The 27735-nt window shown below is 41.0% G+C and overlaps 1 protein-coding gene across 1 annotated transcript; it reads right to left on the bottom strand.

Annotated features, from left to right (window-relative positions):
- Nucleotides 1–819: 819 nt before the first annotated feature.
- LOC123515747 (low-density lipoprotein receptor-related protein 1B-like) lies at nt 820–26912 on the bottom strand. The gene is made up of 25 exons (XM_045274603.1): nt 26725–26912; nt 26134–26290; nt 25390–25545; nt 24113–24220; nt 22978–23394; nt 22654–22773; nt 21590–21811; nt 20643–20856; nt 16191–16265; nt 13435–13567; nt 12573–12771; nt 12157–12261; nt 10691–10861; nt 9343–9471; nt 8673–8786; nt 8166–8285; nt 7563–7685; nt 7064–7183; nt 6555–6674; nt 5844–5966; nt 5306–5422; nt 4606–4716; nt 2578–2694; nt 2075–2278; nt 820–1882 (listed from the first exon to the last, which is right to left on the bottom strand). Exons 1-24 carry the CDS (start codon nt 26785–26787, stop codon nt 2085–2087), a joined length of 3528 nt encoding a protein of 1175 aa, XP_045130538.1. The 5' UTR covers nt 26788–26912; the 3' UTR covers nt 820–1882; nt 2075–2084.
- Nucleotides 26913–27735: the final 823 nt, after the last annotated feature.

Here is a 27735-nt window from a genome sequence, read left to right as displayed (position 1 = left end):
TTACATGTGTTAGTGACACCTTCACATATACCCAATTAAAACTTATCTCTTATCTACTTGTGTACATGTGTATTGCTTTAGAAAATGTGATTTATGTAGGTTAGTACGTTTAAGTGTATTTACAATATGTACTTTCTATATATAATTATGTATGAGCAAGTGCTTAATTGTTTAACATTATTATTATTATTATTATTATTATTATTATTATTATTTTACTATTATTTACTATTATTATTACTACTACTAATATTATTATAGTTAAAATTAATACTTATGTTGTTAATGTTATTGTTATTATGATATTATTATTATTACTATTATTATTTTTATTATCATTATTATTATTACTAATATTAATATCAATATTCTTATTCTTATTATTCTTATCATTATTATTATTATTATTATTATTATTATTATTATTATTATTGGTACCATTAATATAATTAATTTCGTATTATTACTATATCAAGTAATAGTAAGTGTTACAAACTGCATTTTCCTTAAATTCTATACTGTTCAACAATAGATTTCTATAGTATATATAACTGAATCATGTAAATAGTTCGTCGGCCTTCACTGCTTCGCCTTATTTTAATATAAAACACTAAACATAAGTCCATAAAGAGCGAAAGCTCAATGGACGAATGGCCCGCTACACATTATATGTATGCATGTTAAACTTGTATTATATGATAAGGCCAATAAACATATCAATGTCTCTCTCTCTCTCTCTCTCTCTCTCTCTCTCTCTCTCTCTCTCTCTCTCTCTCTCTCTCTCTCTCTCTCTCTCTCTAACGACATAACAAACAAATCTTAACAAGATTGATTTAATGCGATATCTTTCCATAGTTTTATTTTGAGGAAGAAATATATCATAGTGTTTGGTGGAAGGAAATACATTGACAAAATAATATACCAGAGTAATCAATGCTTAACACATTTCTCGCCCTCACCTTCATCCCTTCCTTTGTCCCTGCTAAGGAGAATGTCTTGATCTTATCGCCTAGAACTGGCATAAGACTTTCCAATATTTTTCAACTGTCACTGCTACTTCAGAAAACCAGTGAACGAGGACAAGGACAACCCTTACTTCAGTGTGGTGTCTTTATCATATCATCTCTAACTAGCGTTGCTTTAGAATTCTGCCTCTTCTACTTTAGGCAACCAGTGCATCTCAATCTCAACTCTTGCGGGATAAAGACAAGGGTGATAACGAATACAAGGAATATCTAACTGTATACCAACATAAGACTAATCAGACCGTCAATAAGATGTAACTTTCCTCTATCACCGGGAAATAGAATATAGAATACAAAAAAGGTGTCTACTAGTATGTGATGAATCAATATACAGCATCAGGCATGTACTTTTCTTACATTGATATGGCTAATAGAACATTTGAATTTGATTTTCAGGAGTCTGCGCTCTTTTTGCATATCTGCTCAACCTTTTATTTTTAATTTGGTACATAATTCTTCGCTGTCTATGATTTAGTACCTACGTAATCCTTCGTCATCTATAATTAAGTACAACATTGTTCGTCGTCTATGATTATTACAGCATTGTCCGTCGTCCATAATGTCGCACAGAATTGCTTGTCATCTAGTATTCGTCGTCCATAATTTAGTGCAGCAGTGTTCGTCATCCATAAATTAGTACATCATTCTTCGTCTTCCATAATTTGGTAAATCATTTTCCGTCATCCTTAATTTAGTACAACATTCTTCACCGTCTTTATTTTAGTTCAGAATTGTTCGTCGCCCATGATTTAGCAAGGCATCGTTGGTCGGAGCCATGAGCACTGTCTTGGGAGTCGTCACACGTGGTGGCTGCTATGAGGCTTCCCAGCAAGCGCTGCCACGATCATTAACTTTACCTTCAAGTGGAGACAAGGACAAGAAGGATGAGATGGAGATTATATTGGACCAACATTTTAGTTTTCCTATTAGTTTGTCTATTAGGTTAAGCTTGAAGTCATTCAGTTTCTTTATTTCACTACTATGTTCTTCATTGCATAGATCACGATTTGAACAGTTATATCACATCTTTGCCAGTAACAAATAGTCACCATTTCAAAATTAGAAAGTGAGTGTTATCCTCACGATCCCTGAGATGGAAGGAAAGAAGGTAAGAGAGGTGGGCGGAACGTACAGGCAGTTGACTTCGTCTGAGTTGTCTTCACACTGGCACACTCCATCACAGCGCCCCGACTCAGGGATGCAGCACAGGTCAGCGCACTGCCACTCCCCTGGCAGACACACTGGTGCTTGTGCTGTGTGTGTGTGTGTGTGTGTGTGTGTGTGTGTGTGTGTGTGTGTGTGTGTGTGTGTAAAATTCAATCCAATCATCTACTGATACTGTCTAAAGAAAAAAAAAACAATAATAAAGCTGAACCAAACTATCGGCAACAAAATAATGAATGAAATAAATCTGCAACAAAAATAAGAAATCAAATATAGGTGAAACAAACTATATAAAAAAAAGTTGATAAAGATTAGAGTACAACTAAAACAACAAGCACATGTATAGACATTTACATTCTAAATAAACACAAAACAATGAATGTCTCACGTTCTACACAACCGCTTTCGTCAGAACCGTCAGCACAATCTGCGTACCCGTTGCAGCGACACGTCTCCGAAATGCAAGACTTGTCACTCCAGCACTGGAACTCCCAGGCCTGACACACTGTAAGGAGGGAAGATGGACACATTAAAAGAGGAAAAAAAAAAAAAAAAAAAAAAAAATCATCGTAACCGTTAATAAGGAACAGTATAGTAGTCCCAAGTGTTCAGCTCGGCACTGGCCAGATAGATTTGCTTCGTCTCTTACCCAACTCATAGTTCATCTGTTTACGTCTACTCACTCAACACCGCTGGCAACACAAAGGAATGTAAACAAGTAACAAACAGCAGCAAACATCCGAATTTGCTTGTGGTATTCCAGTCTTTACTTTTAAATTTCAAACAGAGCATTTAACTTACCTAGAGAGAGAGAGAGAGAGAGAGAGAGAGAGAGAGATGGTAAATCTGACAAAGCTACAATCTTACTAAACTGTAAAGCAATAAGCATCCTCAGCATTCACAGCCAGGACCCAGTGACGCCTTCACCTTTGGCCACCAGTGACACTATTTTTCTGTCATAATGATTAGTTAGCTATGTCTCCATGAGTATTTTTTCCACTGGTGGTGTAGAATTCTTGCTCATACATCAGAAGAACCATGAAAACGCCCTTAAAACCCCCCATTATTTCCACTATACAACCATGAAGACATTCCTGAAAATCACTACTACTTCCAATAAACCATGAAAAATCTTGAAAATTCGTTTTAGTCCTACTACAACTACTAAAACACACTTGAAAACCACATTTATTTCCATTGGAACCTAGAAAACATCCATGAAAACACAAGTTACGTACATTAAAACCATGAAAATACTCTTGAAATCTCCAGTTAATTTAGATATAAAAAAAAAAAAAAAAATCTTAAATCTCTTGAATTAGCAAAAAAAAAAAAAAAAAAAAAAAAAATTGGGGCTTAAATGTTTCCTCTACAAATTATTAAATCCTTAAAGCTATGAGCAGAATTTTGATGTAGGATGTATATACCAATCTTATATTTTCAGTCAATTTCGCTTACAAGTGAAATATGGTTCTTCACCTACACACCACTGCTACAGCTCGAAAGAATATTTTACACGTCTACAATAGTTCTTCTTTAAGTAATAAACACATCCCTACTTTCAGATAGAAAATTTAAGAATGTTTCTCTTTTCACTCTTCTTAACTAAACGTATTAGTGGTAACTTAACCAAGCTTGAAAGAAAACGGTTCAATGGTAAACATTCTTAAACATCTTGGTGTTTCATCTGGATTACTTTTAACGTCCCAACGTGTGTGTGTGTGTGTGTGTGTGTGTAATTCACCTCGGTCGTCTGCTGGTCACCCAGCCATTCTTCCCCATTACGGAACGAGCTCAGAGCTCATAGACCGATCTTCAGGTAGGACTGAGACCACAACACACTCCACACACCGGGAAAGCGAGGCCACAACCCCTCGAGTTACATCCCGTACCTATTTACTGCTAGGTGAACAGGGGCTACACATTAAGAGGCTTGCCCATTTGACTCGCCGCTTACCGGGACTCGAACCCGGCCCTCTCGATTGTGAGCCGAGCGTGCTAACCACTACACTACGCGGTGTGTGTGTGTGTGTGTGTGTGTGTGTGTGTGTGTGTGTGTTAAAGTAATAGGTAAAGGATTCTGAACACCATTTCAGAAAGAAAAAAAATCATGACAACCATTGAAAACAATCCTAACCTAACCTAACTTAACCTAACCTAATCTTCGTTAGAGAACAAGTCAATTAAGAACACCGACTCGCAACATTCACTACTTCATCTTAAAAAATAGAATGACATAACGACTTCACCGGACAACATACAACAACAAGCACAACATCTCTGCGTCACTCAATCACTCATTCTTTGTCAAGTTGTCACTAGTGTTGTGGGAAATTATACTCTGTGATCACACCAAACCATTTTATTAAGCTTAAGAAGGCGCCACGGCAGTCCCAGAGTTACTAGACATACACACCTGCACACCCTTGTTCGTCCGAGCCATCAGCACACTCCCAGAAGCCATTGCAGCGACACCGGCCAGTGATACAAGACCCGTCACTGCACTGGAACTCTCCAGCCTGACAAACTGCAGGAAGGAAGGAGACGACACACACGTAAAGAAGAAGAAAAAAAAAAAGGAAGATGGAGGGGAATAGATCATTAAAAAGCGAGGAGTTAGTAGAATGATCAGAGAGCTGATCTGTTTGTTAGTTAGTTAATTAAGTTGCCAGTTAAGAAAGGATATAGATTTCCAGTTACTACATTAATCAATTAGTATGCTAGTTAATCCCTTGATTACCATGACGCGTTTCCATATAAACCCTTCTTAATGTCAATAAAATGGTCATATCGTACACAAATCTCAAGGTAAAACTGTGTCCCAGTATTGAAGAGGTTAATTAGTTAGTTAGCCAGTTAATTAGTTATAAAAGGAACATGCATTTCTAACTATAATAACTTTCTCAGTTAGTTAGTTCAGTCAGTAAGAAAGGGACATAGATTTCAACAAGTGCGTGCCACTCACGCATTGAAATTTGAAGGCATTTCTATCTACCAAATTTTCATGCAAGTTGGACATAATTAGACAAGGGAACAAATTTACCCGTAAAGAGGTGTATACAGGTACAGGTAACAATGGAACATATCAGACAAACACAAGACAATGAAGGTCTCACCGTTTACACAGCCTCTTTCGTCGGAGCCGTCAGCACAATCCCAGTTTCCGTTGCAGCGACACGCCTCCGAGACGCAGGACTTGTCACTCCAGCACTGGAACTCACCGATCTGGCACACTGTACGAAGGGGAGAAGGGAACACGAACATTATGAAAGACAGTTATCATACTCTTAACCAAACAATAGCCTGGAATAAGGAATGGATGAAGGAGACAGCATTTCCTCAACACTGCAGCAACAACACAACTATGAAAACACTGACCACATTCTTATATTTCTTATGAATAAATCGCATTTTACTTAAGTAATCAAAGTGAAAACACGACTAAAGATAATCATAGATATGTCCTCTAACCGTAGAAAAGACCTGCACATTATCTTGAACCCTTATGTCTGAGGTGCTATGCTCTACATTTCAATCCCTGCACGGAGCGCCTCTCTTCCTGTCTAGAAAGTCATTCCGTGTCCAGATTAGCTTCCCAGTGTTCCGTGACATTCCAAGAGGCAAGGCACATGAACAAGACTACATGTTTCTCACCTGGAGTACTTTCGCAATCACTTTCGTCGGAGCCGTCAGCACAATCCCAGTATCCGTTGCAGCGACACGCCTCCGAGACGCAAGACTTGTCATTCCAGCACTGGAACTCCCCGGCCTGGCACACTGTAAGGAGGGAAGATGAACACATTAAAGAAATACGTAATAACAAGAACTTTAAGCTTTAAGGAGTATCGATTGGTGAGCTTGAAGATAGGTTTCAAGAGTTTCGAGTAGAGCTGTACAATAATGGACTAATGCACACATTTGACTATTGAGTACATCTTCATCAATCAAAGTTTCAATTTACTTAACACATTGTCAGTACGAAAGAATTAAGCCAAAAAGGTAAAAAATAAACAAAATATTAAGTGGCAAGCAAATTGGCCCTTAGAAGACTGTTCGTAACGGATCCACTACGAATAGAAACGTTAAAGCAAAAGGCAAAGGTTCCCAACAACAATAATAAAAAAAAAAACTAAACAAAAAACAATCACAAACACGAACATCAACAATACTCATATTGACAGCGCTTCAATAATCCCTGTACATGGATAAATCCTCTTTTTCTTTAGCTGACAGACGTGTGGGCACAGGCACGGCACGCCACGGCACAACACAAGCTAAAAACTCATCCTTCATATCAGCTTCCCAGTGATCTAGTGACGCTCCAAGGTGCAAGACACGCCTACTATTATTATTATTATTTCTCACCTGGTGTTTGACAACCGTTTTCGTCGGAGCCGTCAGCACAATCCCAGTATCCGTTGCAGCGGCACGCCTCCGAGACGCAAGACTTGTCACCCCAGCACTGGAACTCCCCGGTCTGACACACTGTGTGAAGGAATGTGAATATACCATAAAGTATTATTACTATAATCATTAGTAGGGAACAGATTGCGGAAAGTAATATCACCAGAATTACATTAAAACACTGATGACATTTAAACAGCTCCACAATACACTCACGTCCTATTTTCCTTAAATCAATGCAAGTAACATCATTCCATACAAGGACATTAAAAGGAAGTATTACAACAGATCTGAAAAATCATATTGGGTCCTGAAAATCGCTACTGTACCGACGTCCGAGGCGCTGTGCTTAAAACTTTCATGTCATGAGCTCAGTCCCCGGGAAGGGCACCTTTCGTGGCTGTAAATAAAATCTTCGTCCCTCGAATCAGCTTCTCAGTGTTTCTGTAAAAGTCATGCACAATTCTCACCTGGCGCCCTGCAGCCTCTTTCGTCGGAGCCGTCAGCACAATCCCAGTTTCCGTTGCAACGACACGCCTCTGAGACGCAGGACTTGTCACTCCAGCACTGGAACTCCCCGGCCTGGCACACTGTACGAAGAGGAGACGGGAACACGAACATAAAGACAGAGTTATCATACCAAACAATAGCCTAAAATAAGGAATGGATGATAGAGACATTTCCTCAACACTGCAGCACTGACCACAATCTTATACTCCCTAGGTATGAACAAGTAGTATTTCCCTTAAGTAATTAACGTGCAGACACGAGTGCGAATAATCATAGATTATATATTCTCATTGTAGAAACTTATCTTTGATCCTGCCGTCTGAGGTGCTGTGCTCCGGCAGGGAGCGCCTCTCATGGGGAGAAATTGATTCTGTGATTAGATTAGCTTCCCAGTGTTCCGTGACACTCCAAGGGGCAAGACACATGGACATTGGGAAAGATCACATGCAGGTTTCTCACCTGGAGTATTTTCGCAATCTCTTTCGTCGGAGCCGTCAGCACAATCCCAGTACCCGTTGCAGCGACACGCCTCCGAGACGCAGGACTTGCCATTCCAACACTGGAACTCCCCGGCCTGGCACACTGTACGAAAGGAAGATGAACACATTACAAGTGAAAAGAAAGAAAAAATTATCATAACCGTTAGTAGGAGACAGTATAGTGCTTGGTAAGTCTCACGTGTTCAGCTTAGCACTGGGCAGATGGATTTACTTAACCTCTGTTACGCAGCTCATAGTTCATATGTTTCTACGTTTACTCAGTCAACACAGCTGGCAACACAAAGAAATGTAAACAAGTAACATGCATCCGAGGTTGCTTGCGATGAGATGCACCGTCTACCGTAAAATGAGAGATGCAGGACAATCATGGTGAAGGTTCCTCAGCAAAGTACCAACACAGCAAGACAACTTTCCTTAAAACATTAATAACACTTCAACATTTCCTGGCCGTGGACTTAATCCACAGCCAGGACGACTCTCGTGGTTAAAAATCCATCCCTGGTATAGATCAGCTTCCCAATGTTCCTGTGACACTCCAAGACACACATCAACACATTCTCACCTGGTGTTTGACAGCCTTTTTCGTCGGAGCCGTCTGCACAATCCCAGTATCCATTGCAGCGACACGCCTTCGAGACGCAGGACTTGTCACTTGAGCACTGGAACTCCCAGGGCTGGCACACTATAAGGAGAAGAGATGACAATTCTTGAGTTGCTTCGTGACGCACCTAGCGAACAGTCTTCACTCCAATCCCGGCGGCCTTCAGTACCTAGGTGCCGCGCCACGATTGACTCGGCCCGACACGTGAACTCCCGAGACCGAAATTTTACCGACTTCAGGCACAGACACCATCACCACCACCACCATCAATAGTATGAGACATTTCCCAGTAGTAACAAATACAAGAGCACATTTTTTAAAAGGTTGTAGATGGTTATGGGAAAGATTGACAGTGGTGAAAGGGTTAACAAAGTTGTAAATAAATTAGTAAGGAGAAACACGTAATAAAAGATGTATAGAAAGTATACAAATAGTAATTAACGCAAGGAGTGCTATCTTGCTACATACCTCGCGGGCAGTTCTCTTCGTCCGTGCCATCCAAACACTGCTTGGTTCCGTCACAGCGGCAATTCATGCTGAGGCAGTAACCGTCCCCACACGTCCACTCGTCCTGCTTGCATCCTGAAGGTGAAAATGTCTGCTTCTTGTCACTCATTCTAAACAAGAAATTATGTATTCATTATGGTTTATTCATATTTCTATTTATGTATTCTCTGAATATGTGAATTTTTTTCCTTTATTTGTTTGATTTGTTTTCAGATTATTTATTTCTCCAGAGGGAGGTTGATTTGCGACGTAAAACACACAGTGACACACACACACACACACACACACACACACACACACACACACACACACACACACACACACACACACACACACACACACACACCATGAAAATTAATAAACGAATAAAGCGTAAATGAAAAAATAAACAAACAGATGAATAGATAAATAAACAACACATCGCTTTCAAACAAACATTAAAACTTCTAAACTTGCAAATGATCACTTTCCTTCGTTCACATCCATTTAATTGACGTCAACCATCTTTTTAGACAGTCCCTTTAGAAAGGTGCTCATATTTTTCCAATCGGTACTTTATACACACACACACACACACATACACACTCTCTCTCTCTCTCTCTCTCTCTCTCTCTCTCTCTCTCTCTCTTACTATATACAGCAGGGCAGTTACTCTCGTCGGAGCCATCTTGACAGTCCCAGAAACCATCACACCTGGCAGCATTCTTCACGCAGCCTCCGTCACGGCACCTCCACATCCCCTTCCGGCACCCTCGAGACACTAAAACACTTCACGTTAGCAGTACACACAAGCAGGGAGTGTCAGAGTTCGCCAGTGGAGCGGACTCTTGCATTAGGGAGATGGACAGAGTGAGTGAGAGTGAGTGATTGAGACATTAATAACATTTTGTCTGTGAACTTAAAAGAGTAGGCAGAATGACGTTGTGTGTGTGTGTGTGTGTGTGTGTGTGTGTGTGTGTGTGTGTATCCAATAATAACAAGTCAAGAGAGAAAAGGTTTAGGTAGCCTACTTAATTACTGGCTTGTCCATTACAACACATCGAAAAACTGAATTCGTTTCAGTACATATAAACAAAAAATGAAAAGAAAAAAAAAACGAAAACAAAATCCTACAACATTAAACTTCAATTAAGAAAAGGGAAAATAAATAAAGAAATAAACAAAGCAAAAATCACAAACCTATTAAATCCACTGTGTTTATATTATAAATCCCTATACTTGAGTCTCGAATCTTGAGCAATATTTTCTTGAGAGAGAGAGAGAGAGAGAGAGAGAGAGAGAGAGAGAGAGAGAGAGAGAGAGAGAGAGAGAGAGAGAGAGAGAGAGAGAGAGAGAGAGAGAGAGAGAGAGAGAGAGAGAGAGAGAGAGAGAGAGAGAGAGAGAGAGAGAGAGAGAGAGAGAGAGAGATGAACATACCGTGGGCTGAAGAACAAAGATGAAGGCGTTATGGTCACACTGGAAAGAAACTGAGGACAGAAGCAAGGCAGGTCATGGGCTGAGATGGTAACAGCAGGGCAAGGTGGACAGAGAGGCAGGTTAGGAATGATGGAAGCAAGCGCCGCGAAGAAGAAGAAGAAGAAGAAGAAGAAGAAGAAGAAGAAGAAGAAGAGACGACATGAGGCAGATAGAGAATGCGAAGAGAAGATAAGGTAGAATGCAAAACGATACAGAGGAGAAAGGGCAGACTAGATAAAGAAAAGATAAGATAGACAGATGTAGATGGAGAGAAGCCAAGACAAACAGAGATAAATAGCGAGAAGAGGTGATAGATAGAAAACTAGAGAGAGTTACGTGGACTGAAATACACATAAAAAGAGAAGAGAGGAGAAATAACAGAGACGGAGGAATAAATAGAAAATATTGACAGGAAGATACAAAAAAGGAAGAATATTGACTGAAATGAATGAAAACAAACTAGCAAGAAGCATAACACAATGATGATGATGATGATGATGATGATGATGATGATGATGCCTTACTTTTAGAGCACTTAGCCTCGTCCTCCCCTCCCGGACATTCACGTACGGAGTCACAGAAACACGCCCTGGTCACGCCGTCCTTGCACAACCTTGGCCTTTTCTTGTTACCGCACACTCGGCGCCTGGCAGTGGTGGTGGTGGTAGTTGTGGTGGTGGTTGGGATGAGAATAACTGATGGTGTGCAGGAAGAATGAAAGATAGTAGTAGTAATAGTAGTAGTAGTAGTAGTAGTAGTAGTAGTAGTAGTGGTGGTGGTGGTAATTATTGTAGTGGTAGTAGTAGTTATTATGGATTTAGGTAGTTTTGTTCACAGAGAATGCAACGTGTATTGGTCTGGCCGCCTCTTGCAGCTTCCCTCATTTTCTTATGCTCATATGTTCCTATTGTAGAAGTGGTAGTGGTGATTGATGGTAGTGGTGGCAATGGTAGCTATTGTCGTAGTAGTAGTAGTAGTAGTAATTGTTGCTGTTGTTGTCGTCGTCGTTGTTGTTGTTGTTGTTGTTGTTGTTGTTGTTGTTGTTGTTGTTGATGTTATAGCAGTAGTAGCAGCGATGTCACCAGTATGAGGAGGGGTGATGTGGTGAATGTGGTGTGTGCTGAGTCGTGAGTTGTTAGTGAGAGCGGCAAGGAAGCAGGTGACGGTGTACAGCTGAACAAAACATTAATACACCGAGCACAATAACAACACAACCGTCCACCAAAGCAGTGCAGTGCCACAGCAGTTCTAGCGAAGGAGGACTAGAGAGCAAAGTTTAATTAGGTAAAAACATAAACTGTTTGAATATACACTAATTAAAAACAAACATGCGTGTACTTATATAAAAGGGTAATTAATGACAATGAGTAAATAGATAAATGAATAAACTAAGCTAATCTAATCCTTATTATTTTGTAACTGAAAAATATGTTGTAGTGGAGCTGAATTGTCTTTATAATCTTTTCATACGTCATGAGAAATATTGATCTAACCATTATTACAAACAGATTAGCTTAACATAACTTTATCTAACCTAACGTAACCCGAACCAAACCTTACATAATAGGTTCAAAATAAGAATACATAGAATAACAACAGGAAAAGAGTTAAACGCCACAGTGATGATCAAAACAATAAAGAACCACAAAAAAATAGAAGCTATATGAAGTCATCACACCTATACCCATACGGAATATACTTACCTATTTCTAACTATTATCAGGGCCCAGAAATATATTATTATCTTCATGATTCGGGTATTCGGCTCATTACTTGTGAAGAATTCTTATCAAACTGCCACTTGAGTCATAGAAACATTCTAAAAAAAACCCTTAGATTCACTACATCTTGCTAAATCTATACGAAAAGTAAACTGGACGCAGAGACTTTTGAGCATGCGGGGTGTGTTTCCTTTCTACCGCTCATGGCAAGGCACAAGAGGCGGCGCGGCCCGGACACCTCCACAGCTGCACTCCCTCAGCACACTCACCGCATCTGGCCTCGTCTGCACCGTCCACACAGTCCAGCTTCTTGTCACACACCTGGTTTGCAGGGATGCATCGTACACCATCACACGGGAACCCCACAAGGCACTCTGAGGGCGGGTAAGGCTAGGGACTTCTTGTGTGTTCACACACACACGCACACACACACTCGCACACACACACACACACACACACACACACACACACACACACACACACACACACACACACACACACACAGGTATGAAACTAATAAACCAAAGACGTTTCCATCTCGATTAAAGAAAAGATACCTCTTAGATAGAATAAAAATACAAATTAATGGACAAACCAGTAAATAGAAAACTGAAAAACGATAAGAGGTGAGGAGGAGGAGGAGGAAGAGGAGAGACGGTGATGACAACAAGGACAACCAGCTCACCAGAAAGCAGGCCAGACCCTTCCTCGTCCTCCACTACTGCGTTTCCATAATCTTCATCATCGTAGCTCCAAGGCCACAGTTGATGCCGACGACGCACCAGTGCCACGCCGGACTTCTGCAGGAACCCCGCCCCAGGCACTTCAGGCACCACGTTGGCACTTAGCACATCCTCCCCTTCGAACGTCAGGTCTTCGTCACCCTACTCACGTGAATGTAAAAAGGAAAGAGAAAGAAAAATCTTAACATGCATTCACAGCTCTCCCTCGACCGTCACGTTTTACCAAGCTTACTCACATTCGTCCCGTGTTTGTTACGCTTAAAACATGGACAGAAAATATCAGGGCATGTATTCTCAGCTCGTTCTCGATCTTCAAGTCCTCATCATCCTAAAATTGCAAGTAGAAAAGAAGAAAAAGAGAGAACACGTATTCCTAGTTCATTTTTCGACCCCAAAGTCTTCGTTGTCTTAAATATGTGATTGGAACAAAAATCTGCATATTTATTGCAGCAGACTAAGGTCATTGAAAGCGTCAAATGCAAAACGGTATGAGTGATCTGTCGTATTACTGTCTTAGTAAAATTCATGAAGAAAAATAGAACCAAATAAATCATTATCACATCATCACCTCTTTACATTTCTTTATATCATAAAAAGCTGTACTCGCTCACATACCTAAATAAATCATAAGTTTCGAAGTCTTGCATAAGAACCATTCAAAACGCTCCACACTACTGTATCCATAAAACTACTTAACTTAGTCACATGTCAGAGTCCACCATCAAGACGTTCAAAGCTCAAATATTCAATCAAGGCAAGGCGGTGCTCTCATCTCGTGAAGTGCATGAGCGATAAGACTGTTACCACGCATCTCGGCTCCATCACATCAGCCATTCTCACACTATCAGTTGTTGACATTCCTGGGATATACCATCCAGCGTCCACCTTCAACATATTAGTAATTGCAATGTTTCTCATACACGTTGTCATATCAACACTGGAATAAATCTGACATTGTTAATATTCTCTGGACAAGCTATTACTCTTTCCATGCATAAGGTTTGCTATCAGAGGTTATTGGTTATTGGTGCAAGAGAATATAAATGCAATATTTTGAGGTTTCATGGAGCGTACGGTGACAACAGTACCATAAATGAATTATAGGAAGGGATGGATTCTTAAAAACGGTGAAATGACAAGTAGGCGCAAAAGTCACACGCGGCACCGCATTCCCAGACATTTTTTAGTATCATCCATAGATCATTCTGAACCTGTTCTCTGTGATACGGAACAAGTCACGGCACTAAGAATACTGCTCAAGTTTTAGTATAGGAGCCGACAAAGAGGAAAATGTGATGAATGGGACAGGTTTATCAGTGGTAAACTAGTATGATATTTACGAGTACAGAGTGTTGTAGGATATAAAAGGAATTTCTCAAAGTGGTTTGCGATTAAGGAGTGTGAAGCAGCACTGAATGGCTTAACCAGCCTTGCTCTACTGGAATCTAGTGTAAGTTTTCAAGGTTGGTTTCGGGATTCTAAATAGCTTAACAAAGACTGAATTGGAAATGAGAAAGATAAATAGGAACCTGACTAATCATCTCTGTGGTCTTAGAAAATAGCTTTGATGAAAACCTGAAGTGTTTACAAACACTCTTCCTGCCTCGTGACTAAACCAGACAGGGAAGTAAGTGAGGAAATCTTATCCAAGCAGGATAAGCCTTGTGTGAAGAAATCTCCTAAAAACTCACACCTTTTATCAGTAAATCTAGAGCACTTTATCCTTATCAGCCAGACATTTTTTGATAATTCTCTTATCGAGGATCTAAACCTATTTCATACACTGATCAAAATGAATAAGGCATTGTGGACCAGAAACAGCAGGCAACCATTTGAAGGAACATGTCGACAAGAAGCTTTGTTTTGAAATGTCATCTCTATTACATAACAAAGCGATGAAGTGGTGCGCAGTGACACAGCAAGACGTAACGTAGTGTCATCCTGGTAAGCAGGCGACGCTAGAACATGTGTTTCTAAACGCTTTGTTCTGTCACATTTTAACAGATCACAGAAAATTTACCAGTCGGGTTGTCATGAAGTGTTTTTCTATTTTTGTGTGGAATCTATGTAAAATATTATCAATGTAATGGAAACATCCTTGAAAACCCTAATAACTTCCACAAGACTTGTTGAAAGTGTTTGAGATAAGACGCCGAGGTGCTGGAAGTTTGAAGTCTCATTTCAGCAGCAGCAGCAGCAGCAATGTACAGAATGTAATGTGTTTATCCTAAAAGTTGAATATAACATACAGATGTACTACGAAGATAAATCATTCATTGCATTTTCTAAAGTATTCTCAGAAAGTAATTAAAAGAGATGGCGTGCGAGTATATCATTTCATGTACTAACGCACAACACCACGTGGGGAAACACCTGGACTTTCATCATTCGCGAATTAGTGCCTCCTAATCCCTTTTCTCCTCAACCAAATGGCTTGTAACCTGCCTGTGATTTGTGGACGCCGCTCGACACGGGTAAATGAATTAAGGGTACGAAAGAGGCAAGGGGCATGATTTAAGATCAATATTAGCCTTTGGAGGCGAGCGAAGTCTCCATATTCTTTCTGTATCGAAATAAATGGCCACGCGCCTTCACCTCATATCCTCATCCTTTAGAAGACAGGATGGGAGGACGATACACCGGTCCTTTACATATGTGGTACTTGCAGCTGCACAGTGCATAAGTGGTACCAGAGACGGCATGGTACATAAGTGGTGTATCAGCCCGGAACATGAGTGATGGCAGTTGGTGTTTCGGATATATGCGCCTCCTGAGAGAGAAGTTTCCTGACGCTCTGTTTCTTCGCCCTCCCTCTGCGGCGCCTTCTTCGGTATGGTTGTTGGTTGCACCGCCCCAGTATTTGCAATGTATCAGTGGCCTTAGTATGAACGACGGCCTGTCTTTGGTACTACCACGTGAAGCAGCACGTGAAAGTGATAAGTGCAGAGCTATACACAAACCGGAGCATGACAACACTCGCCGCGCCTGCCACACTGGTCACCACGGCGCTCTTCTGCTGCTTGAAAAATGTTCCTCTCATTTTAGTTCCGCTTGTTAGCATGAAAACTGGCAATGCGCTTGGTGTTTCCAGTTTGTGGTGATGTCCATTAGTAATAAATGTGAGAGAAATGTGGTGAAGGAACCTCAAGACTTTCTTAACGCAAAATTTTTCACGCCGCTATACACACACAGTCTGCGTGGCCCCACACACGGCCAAGCACCGAGGTTAAGTAAGGTGTGAACAGATATTTACCTTAACGACAGCTTGGGTGACCGTGCCTATGAAGAGTGCCACCAGCAGCAGCCGTTTACTGGTGGCGGGCAGCATCGCCATAATCCAGTGGTGGTGGTGATGGCGGTGGTGTAGTGGCAGACAGTAGACTCACTCCGCGCCACCACGCTCCCTCACACACAGTGCACCGCTTAACACTGCTGCCAAGTACATACATTCCAAGAAATTCCACTGCAATGACGCACAAAATCCGGTGGATTACAAAATTTAAGTGGGTGTAAAAATATTCGTGATATAGAATATAATAATATCTCCACCTACATGTCACGAGTCCTTGCGACGCACCGTCTGGTGGCCGCCGAGTGCCCGGCGAACAGCAGGACTGCGGGCAGCGGGGCACCAGCTGAACAGTGTCACTATAGTGTGCCTCAAGGCTTCTCTTTGAATGGACTTCCTTTGCTGTCGCTCCCAACAGTGCCACAGGCATTACACCTTTGCCAACTCACTCTTTAATCGTCTGATTTGCTGTGTGATTTGTTGTGTGACGTAAAAAAACCTTGACACCAAATCCTATAAATGACGGAAAAGTCACTTTATCTGTCTGAGACAGTGGTATATATGCTGCAGCAGCAGGTCAGCATATAGGGCAAGGCCTTCACCCGTGTGTTGCGGCGGTGGAAGCTGCCACACGAGTCCGGTGCCGTGAGATTGTACTCATTAACCGCTATCACGCTATCTACTGACTTGTGCTGCCTGAATAGACTTCGGTTAGGTAGAGTGGAAGAAAAGGGAATGCTAGCCTGTACAAGGTGGCTCTTCAGTACCAGAGTTTACACAGGCGTTCGATTTCATAGCAACAAACCGAATCATTCGACGGTCACAATGAAAACTTTCCAGATCCGGAAGACTGGCTCCTCAGGACAAAATAATCTGAGGATCCCATGAAAAATAACAATAAACCAAGACAAAGGAAATTAAACTGCACCAGAACATCAGAGGATGAAAACCACGAATGGAAAAAAAAAAAAAAAGGATCAAACCGATTGAGAGAGAGAGAGAGAGAGAGAGAGAGAGAGAGAGAGAGAGAGAGAGAGAGAGAGAGAGAGAGAGAGAGAGAAAATTACTGAAGAAACAAACACAAGTGGTAGGAAGGAACTTGGATTTATAACACACATTCCATCTTCTTTCACATTAACCTCGAGCGTGACTTCTCCCTGACTTGTGTAACCCAATCTGACATGCATTATCGTCCCTTGACACACACAGGATATGGTTAAGATGCCACCTGATAAGCATAATAAGGAATGTGTGTGTGTGTGTGTGTGTGTAATTCATCACGGTCGTTTGCTGGTCACCTAGCCAGCCTTCCCCATTACGGAGCGAGCTCAGAGCTCATAGACCAATCTTCGGGTAGGACTGAGACCACAACACACTCCACACACCGGGAAAGCGAGGCCACAACCCCTCGAGTTACATCCTGTACCTATTTACTGCTAGGTGAACAGAGGCTACACATTAAAAGGCTTGACAATTTGCCTCGCCGCTTCCCGGGACTCGAACCCTGACCCTCTCGGTTGTGAGCCCAGCGTGCTAACCACTACACTACGCGGTGTGTGTGTGTGTGTGTGTGTGTGTGTGTGTGTGTGTGTGTGTGTGTGTGTGTGTGTTTCCTTTACAGTGCCTATCACTATCAGCAGAGTAATCAGTGAATGAAGGGCCCAACGCTTAGGTTTGACACTCAACAAATACGAGTGACGTCATGTTTCACGGGGCGCTGGTTCGTGAGTGAGGGCTAAACACGTGAGTCAAGCACAACCCCGGGAACAAAAAGGAAATGTACTGGTTAATGAGGTGGATATCCGCATAATTTCAAAGCTTATATCAGCACTCTTGTTTGTGAAAGAGAAAGAGATGACGCATATATGAATGAAGACCAGAATGATAGTAGATAAATGAAAAGGAAATAAATGAATAGATAAATGACGTTATACTCCAGCAATCTCCTTATCACGCCCACGATGTTGCAGAGGAATATGTTGAGTAACCCAAGGCACCACTGAGGAATTCTTCATTGTGGTATGCAACAAATGTCCTGGAAACACCTGAATTAAAAAAAGAAAAAAAAAGAAAAGAAATAAATAATAAAAAAAAAAAACGATACAGAAGTAGATGCAGATGTGAATGTGGATGTTTTCAGGGCATTTCTTATATAATAATACACCAATAGTTATTTACTGAAGCCGAAATCATTCCTTAGAAAATACAAATGAATCTCTCACTTTAAATACAAATCACATGGCTGACGAGATAAAGAAAAATAAATCAGGAAAAAAATAACGGTAAGAAAAATGTCAAGCTTCATATCAACCCTTTCATTGCTAAACTAATATTTTCCTACATCCACCTATGATTTATTACTCTGCCTTACGTGTTGCAGTTTCTGAAATAGTTAAGTAGCTTAGAATAGAAAATTAAGCCCTCTACTCTTTCTTGTTTCTTTCTGTACCCGTCAAAACAGTTATTTTGCAGTGGTGTCAATCTTAATAATGACCATACCTGTGAAAGGGTTAGTAGACAAATTTTCTGCCTGGTATTACGAGGATAAATGAAAGTTAAGTAAGCTCACGAAGTCTCCAGGTAGTCACTGATAAGGAAGTTGTGGATCAAGCTTTGTGTAACCTTAAAACACTGACGACAACAAGCAACGAAAAAATTGTAACAAAAGTACAAAACTGTGGCGGTGGATGGCAACTTTTTAACGGCACGTTGAACTTCTCCCATTCTTAGGACAGGGCCTGGGAAAAGTAGCAAACATTTTTTCAAATAAAAGAATTCCTTCCAAAAGTACTGATTTATAATTAATAGGGAAAATTCATATAAGTTTTTCCTTTTTTACATTTTCCAAATTTGACTTAAGAGTCAAATTGGTTAATTTCTGTTAGGAATAATATTACACATAAGCACATTCTCTCTGTTCAATTATGGAACAGGTTTCTGCTATTAGATAAGGCATTAGCAGGTAAAAATCAATTTTCACTTATATTTGAGGTCCAGTAATGAAAATAAATCTGCAATTTAAATAGCTAACCTGACGTCCGATAAATCTCTTCCTGAAGCACAAAACTGTCTGCTATGTGCCACGAGAGAGAGAGAGAGAGAGAGAGAGAGAGAGAGAGAGAGAGAGAGAGAGAGAGAGAGAGAGAGAGAGAACGAAAGCAGAACAAACAAAACTTGGATAAACGTGAACGATATTTACTTAACTATCCAATTGCTTGTCATCATCATCATCATCACCATCATTACATCAATAATTATGATAATAATAATAATAACAACAATAATAATAATAATAATAATAATAATAATAATAATAATAATAATAATAATAATAATAATAATAATAATAATAATAACAAATAATGAAAATGATAGCAATGCAAATGCAAATAAAGTCGTCCAATCATACCTAAAAATCAAGGTAAAAATGCGTCTCAATACTGAAGGGGTTAAAGAAGGAAAGCACGCGATTCTGTTGGAAACCCGCGCGGGAACAGTGAGAGGAATGCCACCACATCTCTGTAGCAGTCCAGAGTGGCGTGGCAGGCATTGGTTGGCAGGGATGGTAAAAATTACAGAACATATTCAATATCATTCATACTCCAAACTCTGCCGTACGATCTCTCGTCCATCTTCGTCCTAGTCATGCTGCACGGGAAGAAATGGTGTGGTGTGGAATCCATAAACGTACTGTGAGTTTGAAGAGTAATGGCGGTGCAACTATATAGAGAGATGATCGTACGTGTTGAATCGATTTAACAGATAAGTTCAGTCTCTGGCTTTAAAGTAGTAGATGTCAAGAGTAACTCACTCGCATGGCATCTGTAGACTTGTGACAACATTCAAAGTTAGACTAGAAAGAGGGTCAAGATGGTCAAGCCGCCTGTCACACTACCAGTGTGTAGAGGCAGTCAGAGTTAAATGTTGGTGTTATATGTTGATCGAGGGGGACTATGGGATCAGGTATGTGTAAGACGTGCTTCCTTACTGAATATTAGTTGCAAGGTATGTGTAGGATGTGTTTTGTCGTTGAGTGTTAATGGCGTGATGTGATCTGAACCGGAATTGTAATGTAAAGTCTTCAGAGATATTTGATGGAATTTGCTTGAAGACAGTCCACTGTTCATATTTTTTCATTGTTGATCGTCTGAATGTAAACACACATATGTAAACAATACAAATGAAATAAAATAAAACATTTTTTTAATGTCTTCCCTTAAACACACGAAAGACAATCTTAAAGATAAGTGTCGCAGCAAGATAGTGCAACACAGAAGGACGGCAGTATCATTCACGAAACATTAATGATTCTCAATTCTCTTGCGGCAAATCAATTACAGGAGAGAAGAAGAGAGAGGTGGTGAGGATCGCGTGAGCCTGAACCAGTAAGTCGCTCTTGCCTGCTTGGCTTGGTGCTGAAGTTAATCTTCTTTAAACAAAACTGAAATGGTTGACTAAAAATGAAGCCACAGTATCCAAGTAGCGTTTATTCGAGTCATCAAATGTATGTAAAAAAGAAAGAAAATACGACAAAAGCACGCCCAGATGTACAGTACAGCACCTCAATTCACATGGCTTTGTTGCTTTAGGTGGTGAACATTTTTTCACAACGCCGAAGCCGTGAACCAGAGAAACCTGATGCACTCTTCATGAACAGTCTTGACGCACTTATTGTTAGGCAGTCAAAACGTGCGTGTGGGCAGGACAGAAGTAATCGATTTACCTGCCGTCTAGCAAAAGCAAGGACTCCGACACAAGCACCATATGATGCAAGTTGGCCATGGCAGTAGTGGTGGTGGTAGTGGTGGTGGTGGTGGTAGTGCTGGCGATGGTGCTGATCCCGCTAAGGCTAAAGGTTGCTCCCTCATCTAGCTCCAGTACGGCACGGCGAGGCCACAGGTTGGTTGGTGAAAGGTGAGGGTGACGACAGGCCTCAGCTGATAACAGAGTTTTTCAGACAGTACAGGTGCAAACTTTAGTACAATCCGAGGGAGTTATTATTTTTCTTATCTGCCTTACTGGTTAAACCGATAATCGAAAAGATTCTTATGAACTTGTATAGGAACAGGGCAAAGGTTAGTTGGCCTATGCACCTCATTTCTTTCTTTTTTTTTTTAACAAGCTGTCATCATTTATATAAAGTTTCCATAGTTCCTATGAAACAATGTAGTGTCTATGGACTTACCACACTCTTCATGAATTTATTCAAACCATTTATGTCATTGTTTGTAAAGCAACATTCAGTGTTAAAGAACAATCATATTCAATAACAATTGTATGAGTTCGTATTTATTCCTATACGAGAGAGAGAGAGAGAGAGAGAGAGAGAGAGAGAGAGAGAGAGAGAGAGAGAGAGAGAGAGAGAGAGAGAGAGAGAGAGAGAGAGAGAGAGGTTATGAGGACCAAATAACATAAAAATTATATTTCAATATTTTACTGTACTCACTAATAATAATAATGATAATAATAATAATAATAATAATAATAATAATAATAATAATAATAATAATAATAGTAATAAAATCATCAATCCTATCAAATTTTCACCACTGTCCTCACCACCATCCTCAACATTATACAAATCATCACCAAACACATCTTATCCTGTCATCTAAGCAATTTTCACCATATTCTTCACCATCAATCACCAATCATTCTAATCTTCCTTACTGTCCTCGCTATCACTGTAAACACCATCACCATCAAAGAGTTCCAGCAGGTGTTTGAGTCGTGAGCGCCGGGAGAGGGAGGAGAGCCAGTGGTGCGCGCCGTGACAGTGGTGTTTATGTGGACAGAACCATTCGTCAGACCCGTCATGGCAGTGTCTTCGTCCATCGCACCTCTGCCACATCCTGATCCACCCGCCCCTCCGGCACTTCCACCACCCAGTGCCTGCAGTCAAGGCGAGTATGTGGTGAACTTCGAAGCATGAAGAGACAATCGACTGGTAGAAATGCTATTATTAAACTGTGAATAGAAACTTAAAAGTCAGTGTCACTTCAACGAGTCTTCAAAACAATGGAGAAACGGATAGGTGTTTCAGAATACGGTCCGTGAACGAAGAGACGGTCTGATGAACGTAAACGACATACGCACAGACAAAAGGCAAGGACGAGAAGACACGAAAGAGAATAATCAGAATAATAAGCAGAAGATAACAGGAGACGAATACAGACTAATAGAAGTAAAATGAGACAACGACAACGACGACGACGACGACGATGATGACACTTTTAGAATTTAGTGATAGGAACAAGAATGTGAAAATATATACTTTTTTCTGATAATGAGTGAATTAATCAATGTTCTATTGGTGGAGAGGAGGATCAATGTGGATAATAATGACAATGAAAACACAACAACGGTGGAGAACAAAGAATTAAATTTTTACAATCGTGAAAAAAATAAAATCATTACATTTACGTTAGTCTCATCTACCAAACGAAATTACTTTTTCCCCACTACCTCCTGCCCACAGAAAGACAAAAGTAGAGGACCATTACCTAAGTCATAGCCATTATCTTTAATCTATAGTCATTACATTGTCATCATTATTATCATTAATATTCACTGTGATCGTAGAAAACTATCTACCTATCTATCCCTGTGTGTGTGTGTGTGTGTGTGTGTGTGTGTGTGTGTGTGTGTGTGTGTGTGTGTGTGTGTGTGTGTGTGTGTGTGTGTGTGTGTGTGTGTGTGTGTGTGTGTGTGTGTGTGTGTGTGTGCTTTCTTACCTGGGACACAGCCACGTTCGTCAGAGCCATCGCGGCAGTCCTTCCGTCGGTTACAAACAGCGTGTTGTGGGATACAAGTGCCGTCACACCTACACTGCCACTGACCAACCTCACACCCTTCTGCGACCAAAGTAGAACGTGCCATGAGAGAGAGAGAGAGAGAGAGAGAGAGAGAGAGAGAGAGAGAGAGAGAGAGAGAGAGAGAGAGAGAGAGAGAGAGAGAGAGAGAGAGAGAGAGAGAGAGAGAGAGAGAGAGAGAGAGAGAGAGAGAGAGAGAGAGAGAGAGAGAGAGAGAGAGAGAGAGAGAGAGAATGTTTTACTCACCTGGTTTGCATCGGTACTCATCCTCACCCCTGGGACATTCCACCATTCCATCACAGAAGCAGGCGTAAGTCTTGCAGTCCTTGCAGAGTTTGGGACGGACACCATTACTACAAGAGGGCTTCGAAGTGGTGGTGGCAGGAGTGGTAGTAGTGGTGGTATTGGTGGCAGGTGTGGCGGCGGTGGTGGCTGGGTAAGTGGTGTTCTGGGTGGCAGGTGTGGCGGCGGTGGTGGCTGGGTAAGTGGTGTTCTGGGTGGCAGGTGTGGCGGCGGTGGTGGCTGGGTAAGTGGTGTTCTGGGTGGCAGGTGTGGCGGCGGTGGTGGCTGGGTAAGTGGTGTTCTGGGTGGCAGGTGTGGCGGCAGTGGTCGCTGGGTAAGTGGTGTTCTGGGTTGCAGGTGTGTTCGGTGTGGTGGTGGAGTCTAGTGGTGGTGATGGTAGTGTTAGTTTGTCAGTGCAAATTTTGTGATGTGCTTCAAAAAATATATATATTCGTACATATAGCTGGAGAGAGAGAGAGAGAGAGAGGAGAGAGAGAGAGAGAGAGAGAGAGAGAGAGAGAGAGAGAGAGAGAGAGAGAGAGAGAGAGAGAGAGTTATTATATACCTAAATCCTTTCACTGCACCTAAACAATACATGAACTGTGTATATATATATATATATATATATATATATATATATATATATATATATATATATATATATATATATATATATATATATATATATATATATATATATATATATATATATATATATATATATATATATATATATATATATATATATATATATATATATATATGCTCAAAATTCAAGTGCTACGTGGGTAAAACACAAAACATACTTGAGTAGATAAAAAATATAATGAAACTTGAATACTTTAAGTTCATAATCATATAGCAGTAAACATCCTCCCCCTACACCTACACAGTACTCCGAGAGCCAGTACTCTTGAAAAGTTGTGCTCCCTCCTGCTAATAAACTAAATTTCTTATTAATCTATCACTGCAACCCACAAGAATTATTTTAACTTCAAATAAAGCCTTTTGGAAGTAAGTATTGGAGGTACTGCAAATAAGTGTTACAGAATGTCCTCTGTTACAACTCTCCCGGCAGCGGCGCCATCACCTGACTCACCGCAGTGCTCCTCGTCCGTCCCGTCAGCACAGTCCTTCACCCCGTCACACACATTAGTGTTATCGATGCATATGACGTCGTCACAAAGGATGGTGTCTCCGGGGCAGGCTGTGTGAGGACAAGGGTGAGAGCTATAGGCCATGTCGTGACTCGCGACTGAGTTATTCGTTCAGTGATAAGTGATAAGTCACGAAACACACCGCACTGCTTTTGTCTTTAGTCTTCCCTCAGTCTAAAGTTTTCTCTTGAGTAAGTCAGCATTGGTGAGATCTTCGTGACTGTCAGAAACTCAGGAAACTTCGATCAAAGAAAAGACGTAAAGCACGTTGAAAGTAAGGTTTTTTGCCACATCAGGCTCATACAATAACAAACTGTATACGCCAATGAAATACTGGCACAGCTATTGAGCCGAAGCTCCTTCGCAGACCAAATTAGTAAGTTTAATAGCAATGGCATAATACTAATGAGTGCAGCAGCTAGGTTATTCAACTTCTGTTCACGCCTGTACTTCTCCAGCACCAGCACACTTGACAGCAAGACTACCAAACCTCCACTCCTCCGTGATTATAATAGTGTTACAATTCTTCGCCAACATCCGGCACATAGTTCCCCTGCCATGACTGAACAGAGGCTATAGTGTGAAAGGCACAAGTCAAATTGTCTCCGCTCTCAAAGAGATTAAAACGTGAGATTTCTGGAATGTGAGGCAAGCGTGCTCACCGCCTGTTTCATCAGCCACTTGTATATTAATTTCATTACACTGTCTGGGGTTAACAGGCATCATATTCGAATTTCCTTCAGTTGCATTGTTACCGTGTTCAGCTCACAACAATAAAAGACCAGCTGCAGGTTTGAAATATAGCCAAACAGACCCACATCGAGCGGTGACGGGACCGGCTTGCGTGGTACCCTGGACGAACTCAAAAGGCGACATTAATTGATTTTAGTATCTATTATATCAGCGAACATCTTTACAGAAAGTAACGGAACAAAAATATATCAAAGTAGCAGAGTGGTTGGATAACACTGTGAAATCAGTTTTAGTGGATGTTCCATGTCATCCCTATGGCGACGTCTACCTGGTCGACTGCCCATGTCACTCGTAGCAAAATTCGACCGACTCTTAAGTTCACTTATCTTCACTGAAGACACTGTTCACCTTGCAGAATAGGAGTTAGTACAGATCTAGGCCTGAGATGCAAGCAAGCAACAAAACAAGAGCGAGAGCGTAATAAATCTACTCGTGTGTGTGTGCTAATGGTACAGGTGGCACTCACCACAGCCGGCCTCGTCCTCCCAATCAGGGCAGTCCGCCACACCATCACACACTTGGACCATGCAGATCACATCGCCGCTGGCACACAGGTACACGTCATCGGAGCCACAGGCAGACAGCCTTGCCGTTTGTGACATGCTTGCCCCTATGCTGCTTGCTTGAGAGAGAGAGAGAGAGAGAGAGAGAGAGAGAGAGAGAGAGAGAGAGGGAGGAGGGATGGGATGGGTGATTATACACACTATCCAAATATGCTTTAACCTCAAATTCACGTCCATCATAAAGTTGTCCTAAGCACGGATCACACGAATAGTTGGATCTGAAAGGAAAGCCACGCAGTATTCTTTTCAGACACGCCCTTAAGCTTTTCACTCTTAGTTGACACACGGTTTTATAATAAACAACAATCGATTTTTTTTCTACAGCCGCCTCTAAACACTGTGTTACCCTTATGCTGGAAAATCTATTCATTAATCCCCTTTCTCTTATTTGTAGGTTTTGTAAAGATTTTATACAGTGCCGCTTATGTTGTGAAACTAAATTGTTGCATATCGCAGTGACAGGATTAATCAACATGTGCAAATGGAACGGATCACACGCACATGCTGAATCGCTCACTGCCTTACCTCCAGTTGGTAAGAATCACTGTTTATTATGCAATAAATCATGTACTGAATAAATAACAATATGACTGTCGTAATAACACTATTGTGGCTCAAATCAGCCACTTCAGCAGCAGGCAACTCACCGGCACGTAGATGGGATACCTTGCCATCATGTCTTGGATTAGGCTGCCCAGGTGGTCGTCGGGCTGGGGACTCTAGTACCACCCTAGCGGTTCTCACCTTTTCACCTTCATGGTCGTACTTTTTACTCCCCTGTAACACATCCCTGTCCTCTCCATGCTGGGTGGAAAGTAAGCTGTGTTGATGTGAAATGTAGTCTATTTACGCAAATATTAAATAACTAATAGCACACACAGACATTTATTTATTTTATTTTATTCATTTTTTTTAGAGAGAGAGAGAGAGAGAGAGAGAGAGAGAGAGAGAGAGAGAGAGAGAGAGAGAGAGAGAGAGAGAGAGATTCATGACATGTACATTTGAGTCCACATACCCAAACACGTAGGTTTAGGTAACACAACATATGCATCTGAAGACAACGTGGCTATCTTGAATATCTACACTGAACTAATCCACAATAAAATATGTACAACACCACGTCCAAATGGTAACAGGAGATAGTGTGTGCGCGATGTCTGACGTCTGAGGTTGCAAATATTGACAAACTTATAACAGTGATGGCTTGCGTTACGGTGGGGCAGAGATTGCACACTTACCTGTGGCGTTGCGAGGGCAAGGGCGGTTGACACGAACACCGCCACATGAAGCCATTTAGTCATGGTGTAGTGGTGGTGGTGGCGGTGGGTTTCGTGGCAAAGCTGTAATTTCTCCCCTTGGTTGAACCACCACACGGTAAGGACCACGCCTGCTGTGTGGCGAGCCTCACTTTGTGTTGCAGTATTAAAGTCAGTGTTTTTTTTTTTCGGCAATATAAATAGTAAAAAAGGAAGTTCTATCTACATAATTGTCATGAAAGAGATAAGCATTGAAATAAGCGTGAAGTGAGGAAGCCAGGTGATAACGCCGGATAAACACCTGGCAAGAGACGGAAGACTGATAAAGCGACACACCCACACACGCCACACTGGGAAGGCTGCACTGCTGCATTCAAACGTTTTTATAAATTGGAGGTTTTTTTTGCAGCAAATTATTATTTATTTATTTATTTTATTTTTTACATGTATAGGCATGACAGACTGATATCCTCTATCAACCTTTATAGTAATAATTCTTGTTCTTTAATCTCCACTCCAACTTTCTCCTATTTTTTTTTCTATCACTGTGGATGCTTTACAAGCTAACACGCCATTGTATTAATGGACGCAAACAACTGCTAACACTCAGGTTATACATCAATCTATTTAGTCGCAACACACTCCTCCATTCACACCACCATTCCCTGCACTGTGCACTATAATAGGTTAAAATCGTTTTCTTTTCTTCTATTGGAGAAAATTTTTCAACGCTTATTCTTTCGAATTTCAACATATTCACTTTTCCAACTTGTATATCCCATATTCACCTTATCAAAATATATTGATCAAATTGCATACGACCGATCTATATATAGTACTTGGGTAATTTTTTTTTTCCAGTAATACCAGTTAATTAGGAACGTCTCATGGTGTATGTCAAGTTAGTGATGTGAAGAAAGAGACTTGGCATATTAGGGAGAATCCATGAGAGTACTTGGTTAGATATTTATCACAATGGTTCATAATTACGGC

Source organism: Portunus trituberculatus, chromosome 39 (genome assembly GCF_017591435.1).
Source record: "Portunus trituberculatus isolate SZX2019 chromosome 39, ASM1759143v1, whole genome shotgun sequence".
Lineage (NCBI taxonomy): Eukaryota > Metazoa > Arthropoda > Malacostraca > Decapoda > Portunidae > Portunus > Portunus trituberculatus.
The sequence above is the reverse complement of the archived record's forward strand: the minus strand, read 5'-3'. Positions and strand labels throughout refer to the sequence as shown.